We start from the raw sequence: 22842 nt of genomic DNA on the forward strand, positions 1-22842 counted from the left end.
GACACGGTTATGATGTTTTACTCGTGTCCAATCAGCATCACAGCATGTCTTTCACCATTTGCACTCTAGCCATCGTCCAGCCCATTTCATTTCCCTTAGTTCACTTGTGTACCAAGATGCAAACGGCTCCACAATGCCAGAGAGGGCACTCGGGCAACTGTGTCAAGAGGCCAACATACCTCGCTGTTCCGCAGCATGACAGGGGCTTCAAGGGTTACTTGGGAACTCCCCCAGCTACAAAATGCAAGGAAAATTTATACTAAACATAGCAAACAACAAAATATCCTCTATTCACCAGAAAGTAAAATATTACAAATGAAAATCAACTGAAAAGTATAAATTCCTCCTTTTTACATATATTAACAATTAGGCAAAAGAACATCAACTCACGTCTTCTTAACTGCCTTATATTAATCAATCATACTTTTAAACAAACCAGTCCATTAAACAAATCAATTCCCAGCCTACAGCAATAAACAAAACTTAGGCTGCAATCCAGTACACACTTACCTGAGAGTAAGTCCCTTTGAACCCAATGAAGCGTACTTCTGAGTAGACGTGGAGTGCAGCCTTAATCTAACTAAAGCTAAAAATGTTTACCATTCAGTTCCACTCACACCTTACATGATCAGTACACTCACATAAAACAAATCAATATTCTATATCAACATACACTTACTATTCTAGCATATCTGCAAATCATATTCTCCATACTCTGCAAGCACTCTCATAATTCCATCTCACATCCTCAATCAACAACTCACTCACATGTCTACACCATGAGACCTAGATAAGCTTGGACAATACCGACATATAAACAAGCAACAGTACGCAAACATCCCATAGATAAAACATTGCTAACATGCATTCCCCCTCATCTCTCACTGGTAGGCAGGGCTGTGGAGTCGGAGTCGTGGAGTCAGAGTTGGGAGCAATTTTGGGTGGAGTCGGAGTTGGTAGAAATGTTCCAACTCCGACTTGGACTCCTTCATAAATAGCAAATGTATATTAACTAGTAATAACAAATTTACTGTAGTAAAATGGTAGCACAAGGCATTTCATCACCACCACGTGAATTATGGAAAAGTTACTTTTTTGAACTACCACGAGCCCAATCCCTGGGGCTGATGGGAGTTGTAGTTTAAAAAAGTAACTTTTCCAAGCTCTGGATTCACGTGGTGGTGGTGAAATGCCTTGTGCTACCATTTTACTACAGTAAATTTATTACTAGTTAATATACATTTGCCATTTATGAAGGAGTCGGACAGTAGAAAAATAGAGGAGTTGGAGTCGAAGGTCTGGTGTACCGACTCCACAGCCCTGCTGGTAGGGCCTAGAATCTATCCCCAATTGCAGGCTCTCACCCTGGCAGGTAGAGAAACCATTTTTCCAATGTTCTAACAGACCAGATAATTATACTTCATCTATTCCCCGCTCCCTCTATAAAGAAAAGGAGAAAAAATACTATAACCATTAAAAACTATCAATAGTATGTTGCTATCAAACTTGCTTCATGTAAACAGGAGCAACTTGAATTTATATTATGGCTACTTATTGCAGTGAACAGTTGATATGCGTGCTGTGCAGATTAGTCACTACGTGGTTTTTTTCTACACCAATGCAAAACCTGATTGTCAGATTTGTAGTGATTATGGAGAAAACCATGTGGTAGTGGGTGATACTTTGTAGTAAAGTAGCATAGTGATCAAATTTTGGATAGCCTCCACACTGCTTGGTAGTCTTTAGTCTGTTCTTTAGTCTTCATGGAAAGGGCTTCATACCAAAAATCCTGAAAACAAGGTAGTGGTAAGAATTTAGATTATTTTTGAGACCCTAAAAGTAGTTCTATTGAAATAATTAGATTGCGCTGTTTTCCTACCCTATGTTTCTGATGTATTTTTTTTTTCATTTTGTAGCCATGCCAAAGAAATTCTGCATTGTTTGAAGAACAAGTATTTCAAGGAGTTAGAGAACCAGGTGGTAGATGGTCAGAAAATTGAAATGCCTCAGCCATTAAGCTGGTAAGATCACCTGTGTGATGGCCATCAACCTATTTAGCTTGTTATACTTTTCCTGTAGTAACTGTGTAATTCACTGTACAGTGAAGGATTAAAATTCACTGATTTGAAGGTCAGCCTTGCACAGATTCTTAGGCAATTTTTTCTTGCTATGAGGTATTCTCAATTGATTAGTTGTAGTGTGGTCTATTTTAAGATTATTCAAAATAAATACAGGTTGGATCCAGAGATACATGATGGAATTCTGCTTACCAGAAGGGTAGGAAGTGAGGTTGTTTGGGGGTTTTTTGGCTGACATTCTGTGCCCCCAAAATGCCTGTTACAAAGAGTTGAGGACTCCCTAGAACAGCAGTGGGAGGTGGCTGCAGGAGGAATTGGCAAAAATAGCCTCTCCCTTTCCAAAAATGTGAACTACACACTTAAAAAACAAAATAAATTTGTGTGAATAGAGTAAAAAATGCAACTGCATGTTCCGTTAGTGTCATTTCAAAGATTCTGATGATACATTTTTCATAGAAACTATTATTTCATTAGGTATCCAGAAGAGTTAGCATGGCATACAAACCTAAGCAGAAAAGTCCTGCGGAAATCCCCACAACTAGAAAAATTCCATCACTTTCTTGTTAGTGAAACAGAATGTGTAAGTATTAATATATTCTTTAAGGTTTTTTTACAAATAATTTTGTCTCTCATTGTAATCTCTTGGATCAAAGAACTTTCTGTCCCCACCGCACTCCAACACTTCCCTTAGGGAACCAGAGTTTGTTATACCACAGTGAATAGTAAGTTGCATATGAGTGTGGCTTCTCACAGTGTGTTCATGAAATTTTCTCATTAAGAGTTTGAATGGGTCTTCATGTTCCTAATCAAATTGGCTTTTATAGGTAGTGTTACCTATGTGTCTATTGGGAACCCTTGTGGGTGAACCTGTCACCCACGGATCCCCTGTAAACATTCTTCCTAGAGAGGAGTGAGATCTTTTGCTAGAGCTATACCAGAGATCCAGACCACCCTAAGGTAAAGCTTTCTTATATTGCATGAAAAGAGAAGAATATAGAGACATAAAATTATTGGGTGTATGGCGGCATTAATTATTATCCTCACACATATATACCTCTAAACTAAAGAGAGGAAAGGTTTCTACTGCTGTAAGAAATAACAGGTGGCAGGAATTACCTATCCTAGGCCCAGGATGTTGGGCAGTGGAATACACTTGTGTGATGTGAAGGAGCCCTGACCAAAAGCAGGAAGGAAGTTCTTTGCCTCAAAGTTTACACCAAGACATAGTCTCCCTTCTCAGCTTGTGGCCTGAAGTCCTGCGCTGCATTCCTTGAGAGAATAGTTATTAAGTTGGAGCTCAAGATCGCCATCTTTATGTCATACCACTGTTCTTTAATACACTTTCCTTCTCACAAAATGAACATGCCCAGGGTCTGGTCTGAAGGCTCATGTTTGTATATTCATTATACATAACAGAAGTCTATTAGACACTAGTCTCTGTCCTTGGGATTTTGCATCACGTATTCAATGCTTTCCTGACACTGTTCAGACTTCCTGGAATCTGAATGTCATTGATTACCAGTTTGTTGGCTCCTCTTGCTTTTGTACAGAAAATGCCAATCAAGACTATGCAGTTCTTCTGAAATTTTATTTTTATTTATAGAAATATTTATATACTGCTATTTCTATTAAAAAAGCAGTTTACAGCATATATAAATACACAAAATGCAGTTCATAAAGGGAGGCACACTTCATAAACAAGCAGTGTATATATGTTCTAGAGCAAAGGCTGAAAGAACATCAGTCATTATCTACAGATTGATCCCAGGCTGAGTACTAGTAGATTTGTGGAAGCTTCTGACGTGGGACTTGCAGAGAATCCTTATTGCAGTGCACTCTTATGCAGCTCTCAGAGTGTGCCTGCATATCATATGCACACCCTGTTCTCTGGGAGTTTCCCACCCCTGCAAGGGGCAAATGGAGGAAGATGGGCAGCCAGTTGAGCATGTATATGGGTGTGTGGAAAGAGTCTGATCGCAGTCTGTCAATTCCCAGGATAAGAGCCTGAAGGCTGAGTGTCTCTGCAACCCGTTAGTTCAGATACTTATAAGCAGGTTGTTCATAAGCACACTACCTAATGAAAAGAGCCACTGATGGCACTTTACCCTTTTGGATTGTGGATATGCACATTGGACTCTGTGACAGTGTTAATGCTAGTAATTGACTTGACTTGGGCATTTGAGTCCTCCAGAAGATGCTTTTGATTTTTATTACGGCGTAGTAGTTTCAGTGTTACAAGCTAACATCTGAAATGAGTGGCTGATTAATGATGTGTGATTTAATTTATAGAGGATTTTGCGTCTGAGATGAGGAATGCGAATGTTCCTCCAGGCAGTAATTAATTGACTCTTGGGTTGTGTGTTAGAGTGACAGTGAATACCTTTTCTATGGTCAAAGTGCATGATGAATGAATCAAGCTTCCATGATTTACCACTCTAGCTACAATGCTGTTTATTGCGCTGATTCACTGTTGTCAATCAGTAGGATAATATTAGTTACCCTTTCCTCTTGGGCCGTAATACTAGTGCAGTATGACTAATCTTGTTGCTGTGCCATATCAGAATAAATAAACAATGAGTTTCTCAAACTCCTTACAAATTCATATAGTATTTTATCATTGCAGAAAATAAAAGCAAGCAGATTGACATTTGTCATTGGTAAAGGATTTCATGTGTAGAGATGTATCAAGCTGCTTGCTTTTATGTTCTGTGACTCTAAAACTTGTTATATGAATTTGTAAGGTGTCTGTGAAATGTATTCCTTTTTTTTTATTTTACATTATATACCCACCTTGGCAGTTGATCTTTCATCTTAACACTTTGCCAGCCTGTGCTTATTCTATGACATGCTGTGCAATCTTTCCAGCGGTCTTAAACGAGAAATTCCATACTGTCACCACATTTGTTCCCATTTTAAGAAACCCTCAAACTCCCACAACCTATATAATCTTTAGTCCAAGCAGGTGGCTATCTAGCTTGGACAGGCTGCCTTTCTGGTTCGCTCTCTGATCAATCCAAGACAGCTTCTGGTGGTGACAAGATGCTGGTGACAAAACGAAATCAGCTAACACAGACTGCTCATCTGCCTCACTTATGTAATTAACTAGAGCAAGATAAGAAACATTCCAAAATACAATTAAAAACCAAGATTACTATCTAGTGCAGACATGCTGTGGAGCACCGGACTGAAGCTTGTGGACTAGCGTTTGGGAACCCTTGTACTACTGCATTCAGGCACCAGTCCAGGTCTTGCCCAGCTGCTCCTGGCTCGGATGTAAACACCAGGGGGCCGAAGAGCACTCTCCTAATGCTACTCACTGGACATGCCCTGCAGGTCCACCACAACACTGTGCCACCAACACTCATCCTGCAGAATCAGTCCAGAAGGATACCATGGTTAATGGTATTGAAAGCTGCTGAGAGACTGAGCAGAATGAGCAGGGTTGCACTCCCCCTGTGCTTCTCTCTATAATGATCATCCATCAAGGTGACCAAGGCTGATTTGGGACTGAACCCAGGCAGCCGTGGATCTAGACAATCAGTCTCATTCAGGGATGTCTGTAGTTCTGTCATGATCCTCTCAATCACCTTCCCCAGAAAGGAATTATTTGCAACTAGGCAATAGTTGATTTTTTGATTGATTGATTGATTGATTTTAATATTTCTACCCCGCCTTCCGGCCAAAAGGCCCTCAAGGCGGCTTACAAAAAATATAAAAATACACCAATAAAACATCAATAATATATCAATAAAGCATCAATAATACATCAGTAAACAATAAAAACAATACAATTTGTAATACGATTCAAAGTTAACACAAACTACCTCTCCCCTCACTTTGGCAAAATAGGTGTTATAGACATTGGGCTACTTTGCAAGGCTAGCCACACTCTCTCAGTCATAGTCCTATCTCCATAGTTCTGGGAGTGGCACGGTCCTCTCAGCCGGTGGAAGTTCTGGCCCTGGAGCCGCCAGTTCACCTTGCGAGGGTCCCAAAGGTGGAGCCCGATTGGGGGGGAGGGAGAGCAATCCATTGGGACCAGGGCTGACTTTGTCACTAGTTGCCACACCACCATCTCCTTTAAGGCAGCAGGCATCACCCCCTTACACAAGGAAGCATTCACTATCCCTGGACCACCCAATCAACCCCCCTTGGCTTGATTTCATAAGTCAAGTTGGGCAGGGATCAAGAGAAGTAGTCGAATGCATCTCTGCAAGCAACCTCTCCACATCATCAAATCTCATCAGCTGACCCACAAAGTCGGTGAAGGTGTAGCATTGGGTACCTCAGCTGGAACTGGAACCATAAGAGTAGCACCTAAATTGCTGTGGAGTCAAGCAACTTTGTTCTCAAAATGATGAGCCAATGGTCATGTCTGTTGCCCGCAGAGTTCTGTCCCCACCAGCGGGTGAGACCAGATTCTAGATGATCTGGAAGAGCTCTGCTGGTCGATTACTTGAGGGCACAATAGAGGCTGCAAAGTAGGGCTGAATCCCTGAAGTTGGCTCTTATTCTCACCTGTCTTAAAAGAAGATTTAAAGGGAAAGTTTTTAATCTAACCAATAATTCAATTAAAAATTGCTACCCTAATTCTGAAATTCTATTTAATTATAGATTTGAGGCTTAGGGATCCATATTTTGTCTTAATAATAGCTCTGAGAATGTGCAATAGTTGTTCTCCATTGACTTAAATGAATTTATTCACATTGTCAGAGTAAGCAATTAGAAGTACTCTGGTTCTCCATAGTGTATGAAGCTGGGATTGGGTGATGGGACCAAGCACTCCCATCCTCATACTCTAATTTCTGCCTGAAGAAGCTGGCTTGCGTTAAGCTAGAGTCCCTGTTGCGTCTGACATAGAAAACTCTGGCAGTTAACAAACCAGAAAAATAAGCAAGGATCACATTCTGGCTTATTTTTCTAGTTTGTTAACCAACATTAAATCAGAGTCTTCTAGGTCAGATGTAACTGGCTTAATTCAAGCCAGCATCCTCATACCAAAGTCAGAGTGCAAGAAAGATAGGAACCCTTGGCTTGAAAGTCATTCATGTCTTCATAAATCATAGTTCATACAACCTGGAATGATCATGTCTCCTGGACCTCTGTCTTCCAGCTTTCTGAATGCCTGATACCTACATTTGTAAGTGAAGTGGGACCAGACAGTTAGTTGCCACTACAAGAAACATTATTAACAATTTTGCATATATACACTTTCTGCATCATATAGAAAAGCTGAAATTGAAGCTGTAGCTGTTTGTGTATTTTTATTTTATTTTTGTTTTTGTTTTAGGGGAACATTAGTCGTCAAGAAGCTGTCAGTATGATCCCTCCCCTGCTCCTTGATGTCCAGCCTCATCATAAGGTAGTCCTTGCATTCCTGTTGGATCTTGAAACCTTGTTAAAAGTAGCCCAATGCAGTACAGCTGATATGCTAATGCAGTGAGGTTTGGAATGACCATTCTGTATGTGGGTATTAGAAACATAAAATTAATATAGATGTGTCTACCAGGGCTGTGGAGTCAGAGTTGTGGAGTTGGAGTCGGAGTCGGGAGCAATTTTGGGTGGAGTCGGAGTCGGGAGCAATTTTGGGAGGAGTCGGAGTCGGTAGAGATGTACCGACTCCGACTTCCAAATAAATTTTGATTGACAAGAAGCAATTTTGGGTGGAGTCGGACTCAGACAGTAGAAAAATAGAGGCGCTGGAGTCGGAGTCGGAGTTGGAGTTGGACAGTAGAAAAATAGAGGAGTCAGAGTCGGAGTTGAAGGTTTGGTGTACCGACTCCACAGCCCTGGTGTCTACACAAAAATAAGATAGGGTGCCACCTTACGCTTCACTTGCTAGAGAAGGGGAAGGTCCCTTCACCAGGGTAATTATAGCAGTGGCTTTGTTGAAGCCTGGCATCATGGTGCATAACTTGAAGGTGCCAGTAGACACATCTCTGTTGCTTGAAAATGGACAGTTAGTTACTCAGTTGTGCACAATGGCAGTGACCAGTTGCACGACTGGCTTAATCGTTTTGTTGTTGCTTCATTGTTCCTCAGTTGCATGCATTCAGAATGAAAAGGCTTATGAAGTTAGCTGGAAAAGTATCCCAGCACATATTTGAATTTTTGCATTCCTCATTGACATGCTTATTTTCAGCTGCTATGGTCAGATCTTAATTAGAACACCTAGAGTTCATTGGAATATTTGTAGTGTAGTATAGTAGAGGTCTTAGAATTATCTTACTTGTGAAGTAATTATTTTTGGGTTTAATTCTTATTTATTTATAAAAGTATTTATATACCGCCCTCTTGCAGTGTACAGCAACATGAAAATATTTTAAAACAATATGAAACAATCATTAAAATGACTGGCTCCTCAAACACTGTAAACAGCTGCATAGGTCTGTTGGCACAAAATTTTGTAGACTTCCTTCCCATGTGACTGAAGTAACTACTTCTAAAGATGTTATGTAATATAACAAGCTCTTTTATTTTTGTCACTTTTACTTTTGGTAGATTCTAGATATGTGTGCTGCACCAGGGTCCAAAACTGCCCAGCTTATTGAAATGCTGCATGCAGACATGAATGTTCCTTTTCCAGGTAAGTGAGGAGGGAGTTTATATAGGGATGGCTGTCATATTTTTTGTTGAGCAATAAAATGATTTCTTTTACAATGAGGCCTGTAGTTGGGCTTCCCCTTAGACCTTCAGCTTTCAGGATTGGCATTGGACTATAGTCATTAGCGCCCAATTTTCTCACGTGTAATACGCAATTACATCCAAGAGAGAGGCCGACCTCTGCAGGTAACGTTTTTGAAGGTTTGCCACAGAGATCCGTAGAGGAAGGCCTTAAAACGACATGGTGCCTGCCTGTTGTGGACCTGCTTCTGGAAGCTCAGCTTGGTTGCTGTTGGCACTTGGACCTTACCTGCTATCTGTAGATTCCACCATTGCACCTTCCTCGGTGAACGCATCCCTTTATTACACTCTGATACTAACAAAATGTGTGTGCATGTGAGTATTATTTCTATTTCTTGGCCACACTGGAGCTCTCAAGCCATCACCCAAGGAGCACCCTTTCCCACTTGGATTCTTGCCTGGAACAAAAATGAGCTGCCTCTTGTTCTGTTTTTTGTCTCCATTGGTTGGCGTTTCCAGTGTTCTGTCATTTTGCTGCATCTTTATGTTAAGTGCCCCATTTCTTTTAATGTCCTGCCCCTTTTCTTTCCTGGATCCATCCCGTTTTCGTAACCTCTCAATCTTCATATTCTCTTCCTGTTCCTTTTGTGTTGCCAGCATCTCATACGCCTTTCTGTGTTGACACAGGCTGCTTTCACACATGGGGCTAATAGCGCTAGTTTAACGGATTAAAAAAGTAGCGCTTTGTTCCGGATTTCAAAAATCGCTTTCACACTGCAGTACCTGCTATACTGGCATTTGGCGCAACAGTCTTTCACACACAGAGCAGAGTTTTTCTCCCCCCCCCCCCTTCATTCGGCCTCACACGACACCGGATGAGCAGGTCTTCATCTACCTTTGGTTTGAGGCCTGTTCTTTCGGTGCTTGGGGGGGGGTTGAAAGAGGCACGATCGTGATCAGTTGAGAGGCGCGGCAGCACAGCAGCAGAGGCTCTGGTTGAGCACAAGCAGCAGCAGCACAGGCCGAGCAAAGGCTGCATGCTGGGAGGGCTGTTGGTAAGGGCGGGAACGCACTGCATGCTGGGATGGCTGTCACGTGAGCAGCGGCAGTAGCGCAAAACTCCCGCAATCTTCTGGGTTCCCAGCCTGCTATCGGAATTTTTCTGGTATCATTTATTGCGGAAATTAGCGCTAAACTTCCACTACATTCCACCAGAATTCCGGAGCTACCCGTTATGTCATGTGAAAGCTCAAATTCAATGCGCAAATTAACAGGAAATAAATTGTCAGAATAACGGAATAAAGTGCAGTGTGAAAGCACCCACAATGAATTTCCTTCTCTTCTGGTTTCTCATCTTTCTAACAACAAAGTTCCAGGACTATTTCTTGCCTTCACAGGATTTTTGCTGCGGGTAAAGCTACTTTATATCTGACATTTTTTTAGTCTTTTGTTCTTGTTTTGTTAAGACCATTTAAAAACAAACCTATGTTTCTCTTTTTATATGGCTTCAAAAATATGTTTAAAATGTAACATTCATCACCTATTTTATTAGACATTTTCCTACAAAATGTTGATTCATGTCAGTTGATACACCCACTCTGTTGATATCAGTGAGTATTCTAAAAAAGATGATCATAAATTACACTTTTGCTAATAGTGTTTTCTTAATCTTTTGAACACATTTGGGTTAATAATTACTGACAAATTCCTTTACTACACATACAATTCCTCCTTTAACCTAAACAATGTATATATTTTTTCCCAGAGGGCTTTGTAATCGCAAATGATGTTGACAACAAGCGTTGCTATTTGCTGGTTCACCAGGCAAAGAGGTTAAATAGCCCTTGCATCATGGTTGTAAACCATGATGCTTCCAGCTTCCCTAATTTACAGTTCACTACTAATGGAAAGAAGGACATCCTATTTTATGACAGGATATTATGTGATGTCCCTTGCAGGTATGTTAAACTTTTTTTAATATCACAAACACTGTATTGCCTGTAACATACCTTTTTAATGCTAGTATACCCATCAGGATAACTAGAGTGTGATGCTTTGTGTAGAAAGTTGGGATTTGTATTTGAGAGACCTGGGTTTAGATCTCTTCCTTTCTAAAGCTCTGTCTTCTATCAGTGTAATATTTGTCTTTTGAATCCTGATAAGTTTCTAGTTAGGGTACTTCTTAAGTACATAACATTTTGCTTTGATGTATGCATCTGCTTTTGAAATAGCAGGTCTCAGAAACTGAACCATAGTCTTACTAGCAAACAAGACTTTAGCTGTGCTAAAAACAAACAAACCAGCCTAGGAGAGGACAAACTGAAAGAACAGACTGCAAAAGTGTTTGTGACTTTTTACCGAATCCAGTCAGTTGATTTTCTTATGTTGATGGATCCCAGTAATTAATTCATCAGTTTCATAACTTGTGTATAAGGAGGAAAAACATCAATGATGTAGTCACTTCTGTATTTCAGTACACTCTAGGTTTGGGCCTGTCGTGAAAATTTAACATAGTAACTAACTTGGAATGTAACATTCAGGTTTCATTGGAATTAATGTGCAAATATGTCTCTTGCAGTGGAGATGGAACCATGAGAAAAAACATTGATGTATGGAAAAAGTGGACTACTCAAAACAGTTTACACCTACATGGGTAAGAAAGCATTTTATTTCTAATCTCACATCCTTTTTGAACTCGAGTAGAATAAAATTAAGGTTATAACTAGTACTCTGCCATTTTCCCAATATAGTAACTTCCTTGTATTTTTATCTTTTTCTTCCCAATCTATTTGAAGTTATTTTACTTTAAAGACAAAGGTCCAGCTAAAACATATTTCAAGCATGCAGGTTTTATATGTAATTGAGCACAGGAGTGAACTTTGGGCTTGAATCTCCTAGAGATGTGAAGGCCCAGAAAAATTCAGGTGAAAAAATCAATTTCTTTTTTTGGGGGACCTGCTTTTTTCCAATTTTTTCCCAAGGTTTTTTTTTATGAATCTTTGTCTGTCTAGATCAGGTGTAGGGAACTTAGCCCTCCAGATTTTGCTGAACTACAACTCCCATCATCCCTGGCCATTGACCATGCTTGCTGGAGCTGGTGGGAGTTGTAGTTCAGGACCATCTAGAGGGCCAAAGGTTCCCCACTCCTGTATAGGCTCTCCCTCACTATGCATAGAACATTGAGTGTTAATTGTACCCAAATGTGGGGGTGGTGACGTCACCCAACAAGGATGGTGCCTTAGGTCTGCTCTCCGGTACTCCCGGGACTAATTCTGAAGCTTTTAAACCACCCAAGCTTTCAACTGAATTTCACAAAGAGGTGTCTTGCCTTTCTGATGATTGAAAGCATACAGTGTACTAAAAATCTGGAACCTCAAGCAAACCCTCACCAAAATCTAGCAGGAGGCCTGAAACGCCGGAGAGAAGACGATATAAACACTGCCATGTCTCCAAAGGCCCCTAGGAGTGGTAAGGTATATGTTGATCTCATGTCTGATATTTTGGAAAAATTTAGAGGTGATATATTTTCTGAATGGGAGAAAACTATACGTCCTCTACAGCAAGCAGTTAAAGAATTAGCAACTCAAGTAAAAGAAACCGCACAAGTAACAGCGGAGGTGAAGGAGCAGGGAATGAAGCACAAGGCGGCCATTAAAGCCCTGTCACTTGAGCACAATAATATAAAGAAGCAGATTGCTGATCTGGAGGATCGCTCTTGCCACCAGAATTTGAGAGTGAGAGGGGCCATTGAACAAGCGGGAGAAACAAAATAATCTTTACTAAAGGACTTGGTAATGTGGCTGAACGATCAATTTCCTGAGGTGAAACTGACAGAAGATATTGAAAGAGCTCACAGAGCTTTAATACGATTCAACAACTACGCCCTGAAGGAAACGATTTCTCAGAAGATTAGAGCCCTGGAATCTTTAGAATGGAAAGGCTCCCCTATCTCTGTCTTTCAAGATCTGACCCAAGATACACTTCATAGAAGGAGAGAATTCAAACCATACACAGATTTGTTCCGCAAAGCAGGTCTGCAGTACAAGTGGGGATTTCCCTTCAAACTACTTCTAAAAGCAGACGGGACCACACACGTTATCAGCTCAACCAAAGAAGCAAAGAAGCTAGTGACTCTTATGGGTCTAAAACCAAGCATCAGTGAAAATATGGAAGCCATTTCTGACAGCTCAAGTGAGGAAGAAGACAGCTTAAAATGGCGGGAAATGAGAAAAGGTGGCAAAAGAGGACTGCACTTTAACTCAAAATCGTAACTTATTTTGCTAATGGCTTTAAGTCTTTACACTCTGCTTAAAATGATTCATAAGGAAAATGAATAGCTCCTAATTATAAAAACTATGTATAAATATAGCATCAGAGATAATACATTACACTAGGTTTGTTGGCAATGTACCTGCTTGGGTTGGTTTTAAGGGAGGAATTAAAAATTATCATTTTCACAACTAATTTTTAAGATTAAACTGCTCTGTCCCGTGGGGGAAGGGGGCACTTAACTAGTTCACCTCCAAGTTTCATACCGAAGTGAAGGGATTTTGCCTCTTTAATTCTGGGCTCCTCTCTGAGGACTCCAGTGATATGAAACAGGGGAATTATGTTTTCATGTTTACTGGAGTGTTGGGGTAGTGGGAAAGGTTCGTTATGGGGGAGGGTACTTATGTTTTTATTGAGAGAAAATTAAATATGAAAATGGTAATGCTTAGAGGGAGTATACTTTTGCTGTCTTTCTTCTTAAATACTAATGCATGATTTATCAGTTATGTCCTGGAATGTTAATGGGCTGGGGACGGTGGTCAAAAGGAAAAGAGTTGCTAAGTTTCTGTACAAGAAAATGCAGATATTATATGTCTCCAGAAGACTCATGAAAAAAAAAGGATTCAAAGCTCCAGTACTTCCCCCTAGAGAAGGAGCTTGGTTCTCTTCCCCAGGTTCCTCCAAAGCCAGAGGAGTGCCATTATGGGTCGCTAATAGGATTGGTTGTGTAGTAGACAAAGTGATCACAGACTCTCAAGGCTATGTGTTAGCCAAAGGTATAATTGATGGCGTAAAATATACACTGGGCTCTGTCTATGCCCCAAATACAGCACAGTTAACCTTCTTGTCAGATTTCTTTGCCCAAGAAGGTAAACTAATAATAGGAGGAGACTTAAACCTAGCACTAGGCCCGTTCCTAGACAGGAAGTCTGAGTGTTCTAATACCATACACAAAACAGATTCAGGACTATCCACGCTATTGAACTCACACAAGCTGGTAGATTCTTGGAGATTTTTGCACCCCCTAAATAAGGATTTCAGCTTCTATTCATACCTCCATCATGCATACACGAGGATAGATTACATCTACTTAAAGATGACCTCTCTGCCCTAAAATCAGCCACAATTGACTCAATAATTATTTCGGACCATGCACCAGTCTCTATTAAACTAAGTTTTACCCCACAGCAACACAGACCTTATTCATGGCACTTGCCCCTAAACCTTCTTCAGAATGTTTTGGCTTCTGATAAAATTAATCAAGACATTAAAGAATTTCTTCAAAATAACAACAATGAATCTCACAGCCCAGCAGCTATTTGGGAAACACTTAAAGTGGTAATTCAAGTCACAATAATGAGTGAGCAGCGCAAAATATGTAAAGAGAGAGAATTGGCAAGGTCCACATTACTTAGTCAAATAAAAGATTTGGAACACCATCATAAACTAACTGGAGACCCAACCGTGTTTACTGAGTTGACCAGGAAAATATCAGAATTGAGATCCTTGGAGGTGGTTAAAATCTCAGCAGCACTGCAATTTGTAAATCAGTCTTTTTATGAATTTGGGGACAAAACTTCAAAACTGTTGGCAAATAAACTGAGAAAGAAACAAACCAGGAATAAAATAATAGCATTAAAATCATTGGACAATTTTTTTTTAACACAGAGGAAATTCTGGATAAATTTTGTAGCAACTACTCGACATTATATGAACCTGATAATCCAGAAACCCAGTCAATAAATGAGTATCTTGTGAAGCATGGTACTCATCAGTTGAGCCAGGAACATGTAGAATGCTTAGACAGGGAAATATCAGTTTTGGAAATCTCAAAAGCTATTAACAAACTTAAACCAAATAAAACCCCAGGTCTAGATGGCTATAGCAGTACTTTCTATAAAAAATACAAAGATTTATGAACCCCTCTCTTACAGAAACTCTTTACAGATATTCAGAGGGGTGGCCAAATCCCGCATTCTTGGAAAACCACACAAATTGTGGTTCTGCCCAAACCAGGCAAAGATGAGGAATCAGTCAAGTCTTACAGACCGATATCCCTTATAAATGTAGATGCTAAACTGTTCACTAATATTCTCGCAGATCATTTAGCCAGTTTAGCCCCAAATTATATTCACCCTGACCAAGCTGGATTCATTCACTTCCGCTCATTAACTGACCCAGACCGCAGGATACTGAACGCAGTCTTCCACACTAACCTTAGGAAAAGTCAAATGGCCCTGGTGTCACTAGATGCCACCAAGGCTTTCGACAAAGTGGAGTGGAACTTATTTACTGTATTAGAACACATGAAGTTTGGTCCTATTTTCCTTCAGGTTTTGAGATCACTATATAAGGGCACTTCTGCTTGCAGCAGGGTAAATGGTAGGGATTCCAAACACTTTTACATAAACAAAGGTACAAAACAAGGTTGCCCTCTTTTGCCTATTTTATTTGCCTTTGCACTTAAACCTCTTGCAAATGCAATAAGACACAACCCTCTAATAAAAGGGGTCATGATGCATCTCACCTAAAAAGCACAATACGTCTACGGCAGGAATTTACAAACAAATCTTGGATTGGCATGGAAAGAGTGGGTACTTCTTTACAAGAATCCAGAGGTCTCCCATTTGTGATTCATATGAAGAAAAAATTAGATGCTGTAACTAACCCATTTTTGAAAAATAATTTAACAATTTGGAAAAACTGGCACTCAAAATTAATCCCTAGTTTGCCTCTGACCCCTATTCTAAGTCATCCCATGTTTTATGAAAGAAATAAATTTCAGCAGTTCAAAGACTGGGAAAAGGCGGATCTTTACCGCATTAGAAACTTTTACATAGGTAGCCATCCCAAAACGCCTGACCAACTAAAATTTCAGCTCAAGGAAATTAAAACATCCTGGCTTCAACTTCACCAAATTCACCATTTCATCACAATGCCAATTATCATCCAGCAAGTGACAAGACCCCTAACCCCCTTTGAATCTTTCCTTGCTCAACCTGGGGAAATGGCAAGGGGGCATTATCAAAAATATATGGCATATTACTAGAGACAACAGTAGGTTCCTCTATAAACCATAAAGTCCCTTGGGACAAAGACCTTAGTCAAAACATCAGTGAATCTGACTGGAATGATATTTGGACTAGAGCCCCTTTCAAATCTGTTTCTTCTAGGATCCGTGAAAATGCACCAAAGCTGCTTTTCAGATGGTACCTCACTCCCCACACCCTGCATAGAATCAATAACAAATTCTCCCCCTTGTGTTGGAGAGGGTGTGGGGAGTGACGTACATTTTATCATATGTGGTGGTCTTGCATGCTGATTGTTCCCTTTTGGGAGGAAGTATTTAATGAAATCAACAAGATTACCAGTCAATCCCTTCATTTAGATTCATCTCTGGTTCTGTTACTTATCGCTGATGAAGCCAACAATAAAATCATACACAAAACCTTGACAAACGTTCTTTTTATAGCAGCACGACTGGTGATACCTGCTTCCTGGAAAACACTTGACCCACATATGATTGTGGTATCAGGAAATATGGAAATTAGCACTTATGGAAAAATCAACAGTTCAAAAGCAATGAGACAAGGAACAGATGCAGACAAGTTCTATGAACAATGGTGTAGCTTTATTGTTTTTGTTAGTCAAAGTGATGGGGCTTGCAAGCCTCCAGCCTCGCATGGTCAGATTTGGCGGTCCACATTGGGATAATTATCTGGAAAACAATACAGGACAATAACCATTTAATATATGCTTATCTCCCTAGAGCATTATAGGTACAATAACTCCTATTGTCCACTGCAGTATTTTCTCTTATTGTTGTATAAGTTATACTTGTTTTGTATTCTGTTCTACCCAAAACTAGTAAAAACATTGTTTTTAAAAAATGTACCAAAATGTGTAATGTGTGTAAGCTCTGCCCTTTTTTTCAGAGTAGCCAGGTTGCATGAGCCCCAAGATTAACCTGAAGGTTGTACATGTTGTGAGGGAGAGTGTGTGGGCCTTCCCCTGCATCCCATTACTTGTAAAGTGTTACATAGAAACCATAATTGTTTTCATATTGTACATAGCGTACACCAGTTAGCAAAATTTAAAATATTAAGCGGATTAGAAATTATTTTAAATAAATAATAGGAACATTGCACGTTCACCATCATAATAAGTTGCCAGAATAATAAATGAGACAGACGATGAAACTTACACATTTCTCCTCTGAAGTAAGTCCCATTGTGTTCACTGGGGCTTACTCCCAGGAAAGTGGGTTGTAGGATTGCAGCTTAAATGTTCACACGTTACTGTTACTGGTGCTGTTAGATGTGGAGTGGTTTGAACAGTGCTGCATATCAGAGATGGAGTTGGAGAAATTGAGCACACCTTCTGTTCTCAATATCAGCAGGGTGGTTGACATGTAACCAGGAACTGATTCCCCCCCTCCCCATAATATTCACAAATGGAAAGGAGGATATCTTGGCCATAACCATTGAGCAGGGAACCACAAGCAGCTGCAAACTTATTTCTCTCTCTTACCCGGCGCCCCACCTCAGCAAAATCATGTATTTCAACTTTAAGCTGTTCTCTGAGCTTTTGCCATTGAACATCAGCTGTTTTAGAGGCGATTATAGAAAATGTAGGGGAATTGTTTCTTCTTCAAAACTTTTCTAAAATCATAAATATTTATAGAAGCTGCCAGTAGCTTAGGAGGAGGACAGGATATCTAAAAATTAAGCTTCTAGTATGTAGACCTTGATCATGAAGTTGCATTTGATAATAAGAAATGGAGAACAGAATCAGTGAGTAGAAGAGATAAGATCAGAGGGGACACCAGTGAATGTCAGAAAACAGCGTTGAAGCTAACTGACATGAGAATTGTCTTTTTTTATTCCAAAGACGGTATGTGGTTTTTGTATTTACTTTCGGTATCTTTGTTCTTCCAAGACACAATTTTGGGTAGAAACACTTCTTTAGTGGTGATTGTAAAAGCATCTGTTCTGGATTCTGTATTACCAGCGATTCAATAAAAAAGCAGACTTAACTGAATAATCGGCATTGTAGCTTTCATTTTACTTTGGTAATTTGTAAGTTTATTAATTTTTGCTCAAGAGCAATATGCTGGTGATTCAGTTAACAGACTTAATCTCTTGAAGAGCTTAGAGTGCCTTACATATGGCTCCCAGACAGACTTCCATCCAAGAGTCAATTTGGTGTGGTGGTTAGAGTGTCATATTGGGACTTGGGAGACCAGAGTTCACATCCCTGCTTGGCCATGAAGCTCACTGAGTGACTTTGGGCCAGTCACTGTCTCTCAGCCTAACCTATCTCACAAGGTTGTTGCGAGGCTGAAATTGGGAGGGGGAGAGGACTATGTTTGTACGCCACCTTGAGCTCCTTGGAGGAAAGGTGTGATATACATGTAACAATAATAAATAGTGACTCACTGTTCATGTGAGGTTTTATAACTCCTGAAAAAGAGTTTTTACTCCCAACTGCATTGGGCTGTAACAGTTTGCTTCGATAAATTGCTTCCTAGTGTTACTTGGACCCAATTGGGCATGTATATACACACAGCACCTGTTCAGGTCCCCTCTATTGTTTCTTCTACATACAGTGTATTGGTATCCTTCAATTGCCATTTGTTTGTGTCTTTATTTCAAATATTCTCTACTCAAAAGACTTAATAAATGGTGAGTTCCATATCTGTATAAACTGCTTTGTATGGGATACAGTGCCTTGCCAAAGTAATCAGACCCCTGACCAATGCTCTCATATTATTGACAAATGGTATATTGCAATTTTGGTCTGTATGATATTTTATTTTGAAACACTGAAACTCAGAATCAATTATTGTAAGGTGACATTGGTTTTATCTTGGGAAATGTTTGTAAGAAACAAAAAATTGAAACCTGTTGCTTGCACAAGTATCCAACCCCTGTGCTGTGGAAGCTCCGAGTGTACACAGATGAAAGAAATTGCCCTATCGAGGACACAGTTATCTTACCATTGGCCTCCACCTATGAATCATTAATATTGCAGTCACACTGTTAGGAAGCTCCACTGTTGAAGGATCATTGGTCAGGCTGTGGATTTTATTTATTTATTTATTTAATTCAATTTTTATACCGCCCATAGCAAGGCTGTCTGGGCGGTGTACATTGGATAAAAAAAATATATTTACATTCAATTTAAAAACCACCTGATCATCAAATCAACAATTTAAACATACAACAAAAGTGAGATTAACATAATAAACCCATATTAAATACAAATCAAAAGTAATTAGAGAAAAAAAAGATGAAACATATAACTATCTTTACAAACATTAAATACAAATACTGAAATACTAAAAATATTAAAATGCCTGGGCAAAGAGGAAGGTTTTCACCTGGCGCCGAAAAGATAGTAAAGTAGGCGCCAGGCGTACCTCGTCAGGAAGGGTGTTCCATAGTTCGGGGGCCGCTACCGAGAAGGCCCTCTTTCTTGTAGTCGCCTTCCGGGCGTCTTTCTGAGTAGGCACCTGGAGGAGGGCCTTCGCTGTTGAGCGCAGTGTACGGGTAGGTTCATATCGGGAGAGACGTTCCATTGAAGGAAAATGAAGACCAAACAGCATTCTATAGAAGTGAGAGAGAATGTAATACAAATGCATAGGTTAGGAAAAGGGTACTAAATAATATCCAAGTGTCTGGACATCCCGGTTAGCAGTTGGATCAATAATCAGGAAGCAGAAGCTGCATCAAATCATCCAGGCACTGCCAAGAAAAGGCCGTCCCTCAAAACTCAGCGCTTGAACAAGAAGGAGACTTGTGAGTGAAGCCACAGTGAGGCCAACAATCACTTGGAAGGAGCTATAGAGTTCAGGGGCTTGGTGTGGAGTAATGGTGCACCAGTCAACCATATAAAGAGCTCTGCATAACACTGTCCTGTACAGGAGGTTGGCAAGAAAGAAGCCATTACTTTAAAAAGTACCATCTGAAAGGGTGTCTGGAGTTTGCCAGAAAGCATGAGAGTGCCCCAGCTGCGATGTGGGAAAAGGTTTTGTGGTCAGAAGAGACCAAGATAGAGCTCAAAGCACTATGTGTGGCGCAAACCTAACACTGCCCATGCCTCAAGACACACCATCCTTAAAGTGAAATTTGGTGGTGGCAGTATCATGCTGTTGGGATGCTTCTCATCAACAGGGACTGGGCATCTTGTTAAAATTGAAGGACGAATGGATGGAGCAAAATACAGGAAAATACTGCAAGAGAACCTGGTTCAGTCCACTAAAAAACTGACACTTGGGAGGAAATTCACTTTCCAGCAGGACAGTGATCCCAAGCACAAGGCCAGAGCAACATTGGAATGGCCCAAGAACAAAAAGGTGAATGTCCTACAGTGACCCAGTCAAAGTCATGATCTCAGTCTCGTGAAGAATCTGTGGCACTCTTTGAAAATTGCAGTCCAACCAACCTGAACGACCTGGAGCAAATCTGCCAAGAAGAATGGGCCAAAATCCCTCCGACACTGTGTGCAAAGCTGGTACATACCTATCCCAAAAGACTTAAAGCTGTTATTGCAGCAAAAGGTAGCTCTACCAAATATTTTGGGAGGGGCTGAATATGTATGCAAGCAATATGTTTCATTTTTTGTGTGTTTCTTACCAACATTTCCCAACATAAAACCAATGTCACCTTACAATAATTGATTTTGAATTTTGATATTTCAAAATAAAATATCCTACAGACCGAAATTACAATGTACCATTTGTAATTCAGTAATATGAGCGCATTGGTTTTGATTACTTTTGCAAGGCACTGTATATTGCACAAAAACTGACTGACTTGTTGAATGGGTAGGAAAAGCTCTTTTAACATTGCAAAAAGTATTCAGTGTTGAAAGCATTTTTAGGATTCTATAGTTGTCAAAGTCAACTTGAAATCTTAAGGCAACCTGTCTTGTGCAAGGATGATGAGATGCTAACCAGTTTGTGACCTGCAGATTGCAGTTAAGGATTGCAACCCGTGGAGTTGAGCTGCTGGCAGAAGGTGGTAGGATGGTATATTCTACCTGTTCATTGAATCCTATTGAAAATGAAGCTGTCATTGCCTCTCTGCTGGAAAAAAGCGAAGGTACGTATAACTCTTCTTAGTTGTATAATGAGAACCAATAATAACTGTGGTATCTTATTCAAACCAATTGGGAAAAGAAATACTCTATTTGGGGTGAAGGATACATCTAGTAGTGAGGCTTGACTCCTCCCACTGCTCAGAAAAGCAGGAACATGTGACCAGTGTAGTAAAGTGTGCAAGTTTGCATGCAAGCAACCCTGACACCCTTTTTAGGGTCTTCTGACTGTGAACCTGAATTTGGCACCCCAACAGTTAACAAGGACAACAAAAATACAGTAGGGCCCCACTCATATGGCGGGTTACGTTCCGGACCCCCACCGAAAAGTGAAAACCACCGAAAAGCGGAACTCATTGAATAGAATGGCGTGCGACGCCCGAAAACCTCCATAAAAGCGGAACAAGCACCGTATGAGTGGGGCTTTAGTCTAATTGAGACCGCTGCATTAGCAAAGCACCGTAAAGTGAAGTGCCGTAAGCGGGGCCCTACTGTAAATCAGAAGAATTTGTATTGTATAAAAGGGGATTGGCATACTTATTAAAAATGTGACTTGATGTTTTCATAAACACACTAGCAATAATCCTTTAAGAGTTAAGCTAAAAGTACTGATAAAAATACATAGCAAAGCAGTATAATTGGTCAGGGAATAAGAGGAAAGGGTGTTTGCTGAAGGTGGCATCTGAAGGAAAGTTGGGGGCTTGCTGCCAGAGTGGTTTGTTTTTAAGACTTGCTGTCAAGGCTGTGGAGTCGGTACGTCAAACCTCCTACTCCGACTCCTCTATTTTTCTACTGTCCGATCCGACTCCTTCATAAATGGCAAGAGTATACTGATTTATTAATTCATTAATATTAAAATATTAATTTTATTTTGAAGTCGGAGTTGGTACATTTCTACCGACTCCACCCAAAATTGCTTACGACTCCGACTCCACAGCCCTGCTTGCTGTCCATTTCTCCTGCCTGCAGGGCTGTTCATGAACCACTCCAGGTATTCTTGTTACATTATAATTTAGATAAATAAAAATAGGAATTGCCATGCTGGATCAGATGAAGGTTCACCTGGTCCAGCATTCTGTCTCCAACAGTGGCATTCAGATGCCACTGTTCTTCTTGAAATAGTATAAGGAGTCTGACATGTTGCTGGTATATGATATTGTACCGATCCTGCAAAGTTTCTGCGTGGAAAATTGTGTGTGTGTGATCTGCTGTGTATTTCACCAGACTCATCTCTCTCCTCCCCAAACAAATGGCTTGTTTAATTTAATCAAATTCCCTTTCTGTAAACCAAGGAAATTCTAGGATAAAAACCCTTGGTTTAAGAGAATAGTTAAAGCATTTAAAATTGTCTTGCTGTTTGGTGCAAGTAACTTATAAGTTAAGATACATGTGCTGTGTATTTAGTAAATGCATTCTACAGTTTGGCATAGTAGTGCTTATGTACACACTTGGAGTACAATCCTAACCCCACTTAGCTGGGAGTAGGCCTCTTTGAATTGAGTAGGACTTTTGAGTAGGCATGGTTAGGATTGTGCTGTTAGTCTCCATGCACCCATATTCTGTCTTGCATTTTGGCCCCTGTCTTCAGTAAACAGATAATAATGCTGCTTACCGCAGCCCTCTAAGATATTGATTACAACAGGATAATGTGTGTGAAATGCTTTAGTGTTAAGTGTTTTATAAATGTCAAGTAGAATTGCAAATCTTTGGTGTTTGCAGATCTCATATGTGCATATTAAAGAACAGTGTAATTTCAAAATATGTAATATGG

At 40.1% G+C, this 22842-nt stretch overlaps 1 protein-coding gene across 1 annotated transcript in view; it reads left to right on the plus strand.

The window, feature by feature from the left end:
- The window catches only part of NSUN2 (NOP2/Sun RNA methyltransferase 2), an 80953-nt gene that overhangs the window by 23872 nt on the left and 34239 nt on the right, over positions 1–22842 (plus strand). The window contains 7 exon segments of the mRNA XM_061588399.1: positions 1917–2021; positions 2553–2658; positions 7369–7440; positions 8580–8664; positions 10468–10660; positions 11281–11355; positions 20946–21076. Coding sequence (XP_061444383.1) covers positions 1917–2021; positions 2553–2658; positions 7369–7440; positions 8580–8664; positions 10468–10660; positions 11281–11355; positions 20946–21076 — 767 coding nt within the window.

Source organism: Rhineura floridana, chromosome 1 (genome assembly GCF_030035675.1).
Source record: "Rhineura floridana isolate rRhiFlo1 chromosome 1, rRhiFlo1.hap2, whole genome shotgun sequence".
Taxonomy (NCBI): Eukaryota; Metazoa; Chordata; class Lepidosauria; order Squamata; family Rhineuridae; genus Rhineura; species Rhineura floridana.